Here is a 5,199-nt window from a genome sequence, read left to right as displayed (position 1 = left end):
ACAAACTCACCCAACTAACTCTTACTGCTTGTTCCTGATGCTGTCATGTGATCAAAGGAGCTTCATTTGATTGGCTAAGAGCCGCTGGACTTGATCTGGTGCTGATTGCTTTAGTCTGAGGTCATGAAGAGTTCTCCACATTCACAGGTGAATTTTTGACAGTTGAATTTGTCCAGGTGAATTTTGGAAGGTGACTTTTTTTCTGCCACATGTAAAGTAAATAAAAATTCATGCAGGATTAAAAGAAATCGGTTCTAAAAATTCAATGTAAAAAAAAAGATGGATTTTGATGAAACTATATTTGTTCCATTTTTCCCCCTCCGTGATGTGATGTCATCGTTTTTTACGGACCTTTTCACTTTAAAAACATATTTTCAGGTAGTTGGGATGTGCGCCTTTGGCGAGTTTTTGAGCATATGAAAAATAAATATAAACAAAATAAAAATAAATACAAATAAGGAAATAAAAACATCCTTATTATCTTTTCTTTTTTGATCGGACAATTGTTCGCGAGCGCGCGCTCTGGGCACGCGGCGCTTGCGCCTGCGCGCGCGCAGCCAGCCGCGCGGAGGATGCAGCCAGACGGCAGCATCAGTTCAGGACGGGTGTCTGCTCCGCTGCAGCCGCTTGCTCTCTGACTCAAAGCTCCACAGCCGAACCACAGACCCGAACAGGATTCTGCTCACAGGTAAGAGACCAAAACGCGAGTTTCTGCTTCATTTTAGTCCCAGTTTGACAAGAAAAACAGGATTTAAATCTACATCTGACGGGTTTTCTGCTTCAGAATACTAAGGTAAGTGATGCAGAATACAGAAGTTCACCCAGAATAAAAAATAATTAAATAAAAATGAGAGAAATGTTTGTTTTTGGATTTTTTATGTTTCAATCAATGAATTCCGGTTTGGGCTTTTCCTCCAGGATGTGTGGAGTGGACGTGGACCTGGATGATGGGGCTTCAGCTGAGGATGAGAAAGAGGAGGAGTTCTGGATGGGGGACGGGGTGAAGATGCTGCCCCCTCCTGTGGCTCACAGCGAGGGCAGTGCGTGGGGCAGCCGGAGGGGCAGGTGGGGCTGCTTGGCCTGCGGGGCGGCTCTCATCCTGTGGAACGTGTTTGTGGTCTCTGCCAGTCTGCTGCTCCTGGTTGTTGTGTTCGCCGTGGTGCTGCTGCCTGCGGCGCTGCTGCTGTACGCCGGGTTCCTCTGTCACTCCAGGGTGAGTCGTCAGGTTTGGGGGGTAAATCCCTGAGCTGATGCCAAAAATCAGACCAAAGTTCTTGAAGTGCAAATAGTAACTTTCTTTCCAAACAGCCAAACCTGATTTCAGTGCAGCATCAATGATAATATTTACCCCAGTAACATCCTCAGCTCATGTATTTCAACACGCTGATAATATCAATATTACACTCTGCTTCCTCGTTCCATTAAATTCCGCCCTGTGAAATGTTTTCCTGTGAGGCCACGATGGTTCTGTGGAGATTTGCTAATGAGGGAGGAGATGGAGTCACTCTATAATTCTAAATAAATAGAAACGATGGACATTTTACGGTTGCATCTGCTTCCTCTAATAACGTAATGAAGCAAAAATGGAAAAAAGGCTGCAGGAAAATACATTAACTGTTGGAAACATTTGTTTTGGAGAAAAAAGTTACAGGTTTTTACCATTTAAATTAAATATATTGGGGGTTTTTGTGTAGCTCTGCATCATTCTGGTTTTAGTTGTTCCACATTTCTACTCTAGACTGAGCAGAGAGTCATCCAGATTTCCTACAGACACAAAACAGAAGTAAATTAGAGAAAACTCAAGGTTTCCATCCATTTTCCAATATTGTTAACACACAAAAATGAGGAATTACGACTGAATAAACTGATTAATGGTTTCAGAAAATGAATTTTCTCTACTAATCTGGCCAGCGATGAGACTCACTGATATCCCTGTCATCTTCAGGTTAGAATCAGATTTCTTCTGATGCACTTTAAGATATATGTCAACAGATTTTCATGGCAAATTTAACCATTTCGGACAACAAAGAGTGAGAATTACAAAGTTACTGATTGCAGGATTGTTTTTCCCAGTCTGCACAAAGAAACATGTTTCAGGACTTCCTCTTGCCTCTTGTTCAAATTTGTCAGAAATAGGTAGCTGTGTTGGGGAAAAGTAATTTTCTGGTGGTCTGCAGTCTTGTTAAAGCTCATATAATCACAAAAGACATTTTCAACAAAACACAAAAAAAGCTGCTGGATTTGATGAAAGGATCAGCAGATGGAAAGTTCTGGAAGCTGGTCTGCAGCATCGAGGCTCCTTTACTTTCTACTCATCACTAGTACTCAGTGTTGGTCTTCAGCCAGTGGAAGAAAGTATAAATACTAGTGCTGCCACAAATTATTATTTTAATAGTCGACTAATCTGCGATTATTTTTTCCGATTAGTCGACTAATCGGGTCACGTGTAACGTGGATGTAAACCACACATCTTAACCATCATCAGATTTAAACTAACTAAAATAAAGACAATGAAGATGATGTTTTTCAACTTTTAATGAATTGTGCAGCTTCTGTCCTTCAATAGTTTACAAGAATTAAGATTATACTAGAAAAGTTGCATTTAGTACTCGCTGAAGATGCTGAAGCTTTTTGCTGAAAATGGAATGCAATTGACTTTAATAGCTGCACGGATTTCCTGAAAATACAAAAGCTATTTGCAAAATGTTAAATTTGACTGAAAATTTTGTTAAAGAACTATGAAATAGTGCTGAAGTTGACCTAAATTTCTTGAAATTTTGTAGTAAAATTGGTTAAAAATCCCTTATACATGATATTTTTGCAAAAATGTTGAGCTAAACTCCAAATTAGCCCCAAAAAAAAAAACAAAATTTGTCAAAAACGTTAGCATGTTGATAAAATATTTGCTAAATATTTTTTTAAATTACCATAAAAGATGAAAACATAGCCCATGAATATATTTAAAAGACTTGCTGTTAATCTATTTAACATCTACTTAATTTTGTTCAACTTTACTACACTCTGACTCCATACAATATAATGTAACCAAATTAGTTGTCGACTATTTTAATAGTCGATTCGTCGACTAATCGTGGCAGCCCTGATAAATACAGCTCTATTTCTTTATAATACTCACCTTGTTTTAAGCACAAATGGGACACGTGGATTTTTCAGCAGACTCCTGGCCAGAGGAAAAAAACTCCTTGATGTAGGAAGTAGAGTCTGCTCTGCTGAAATCACAAACTAAATCTTCATGGACCTCAGTATGAATTAGTGTAAACATTATTCTGAAATCTAAACCATTTGGCAGAATTTTACCATTGACTGTATAAGAGAACTGGACTGAGCGAGTGTGACATCACTCGCAGAAAAGGCCTCCAACCAACTGAAGTCGATTCAGTCGCCATTTTTATCACCACGCAGATGCTGTCGTGGAACCAGAAGAAGTCAGTTAGCGGTGATTGGTCCGTGTCACGCTGAGACCCCGTTTCTATGGCAACCAATCTCACCAATCAGGAGTGAGCTTGTTGGAAGTCCACACCCCCACCACTTGAGGAGGTGTCAATCAAATGTTTTGAACGTTGGATGAGAGGCGACCTTCTTTTATTGAAGATTCTGATTGGTTTGTTTATAACTTGAATAACTCGAAGCTAATCGATCACCGCTAGCATCGCTAGCAGACTCTTCCTGGAGGGGGTGGATCTCAATTTGTGATGTCAGCATGTGAGGACGTGCTCGTTTTCAGGGGTATGGGAGGGGCTGCTGTTGAGAGAACATTAATTAAATCTGGGGATTAATCAGAAATGTGAGAACGGATCAAAATGCCGCTTTAGGGTTGTTTATAGTGAGGATTGAAGAGTTGAATACACTTAAAAGCTCAAAAAGTTTTTTTTTTCATGGTACGGCCCCTTTTAAAACAATGTCAAATGATGACAGATCTCCTGCTAAAGAGGCAGATGTTTGCACTGAAGCTCAAAATATAATCCTACCAGAGCCTGGTTTTAACATGTGCTTGCCTCAGAGGTTGTGTTTACTTCTGGAGAGTTCTAATATCAACAACACTTTTGCCCCGGCCCGCCCAAATATTTATCCAGAACAGCAGAAGTATGTTCACAAACCATTTTCACGGAGGAATCTGCTCCGTTTCTGTGTGCTCTGTCATGTGTTGCTAAGCTGGAAGTTCAGACAAGTATGAACTGATGTGATCCGTGGACGATGGAGGATTACGAGGTGGAACATGCTCTGAAAGTCGTGCAGGTGACTCTCCCATGAGCTTACTCAGACTGCCGTCGTGTTTTAACCAGGAACACGCTTAGATTCCAGTAATTAGTCTGTCACAAAGCTGCAGTTCATTCAAGTCGCATAACAGGCAGACAATCTTCCACCAAAGGCTGTCGAGTCCCGGTTCTGTCAGAACCCGAGCCCGGAGACGACAGGTGAAGTAATGTTTCTGGTGCAGTTTTTGTCACTCATCCCAGTTATCGCTAAATCCATGTAACGTGACCAGAATGCGGATTAAAGCAGACAAGATCAGAGTTTTATCTCACGGCGCCACAGACTCACGGAGGGTGTCTGATCTGGCCAACCATGACACGGCATCAGGGAGGAGAACGTGTTCGGTAAAAGCCACACGGTGCGTTTTAAACCCACCGTTGCTATGGTGCACGTGTAGGAGGCAGAATTGATCTAGAGAAAGCTTATAATAGGAAATCGTTGAACAAAAGGGCTTGTGACGTGACCAAATCACTTCAAGTGTCTGAGTGTGTTTGAGAGTTAGACAGAGAGCGCAGGTGGATTCCACACTTCCACCTCTCTGCATTCACTCCTGTTTAGTCCCATTTCCTTTCTCAGTTTTACCGTTTACGTCATAGTCGCTGCATCCACCCATGAGAACCACATCCCACCTGTCTGCTTCCTGGCTGAGTTGATCGACATCCTCTCCAGGACTTTTCTCGACCCCAGGGTCAGCACCCTTTAACAGTAAAAGAGCCATTTAAGTTTGTTTTCTACTGATCAAAACCTAAAAGGAGCCACAGAGTCTCGCTTTAGCATTTAGGAAATTTGGATTTGCATTCATGACCTTCTTTTTTCTTTTTTTAATATGAGTTATGTCTGTGTTTTGGCACCAAAAAAAGCAAAAATATAAAACAAATCTTGCATTTCTCAAAATGGGATTTTTTTTTGTTTGCATTTTTACCT

At 41.0% G+C, this 5,199-nt stretch overlaps 1 protein-coding gene across 1 annotated transcript in view; it reads left to right on the top strand.

Annotated features, from left to right (window-relative positions):
- LOC112144517 (transmembrane protein 88) overlaps positions 1-5,199 on the top strand; it is a 10,314-nt gene continuing 5,115 nt past the window's right edge. The window contains exons 1-2 of the mRNA XM_024269063.2: positions 1-688; positions 919-1,213. Coding sequence (XP_024124831.1) covers positions 920-1,213 — 294 coding nt within the window. The 5' untranslated portion in view covers positions 1-688; position 919. The remainder of the gene's footprint in view (positions 689-918; positions 1,214-5,199) is intronic.

Source organism: Oryzias melastigma, linkage group LG5, assembly GCF_002922805.2.
Source record: "Oryzias melastigma strain HK-1 linkage group LG5, ASM292280v2, whole genome shotgun sequence".
NCBI lineage: Eukaryota > Metazoa > Chordata > Actinopteri > Beloniformes > Adrianichthyidae > Oryzias > Oryzias melastigma.
This window is presented reverse-complemented; position numbering and strand designations above follow the sequence as displayed.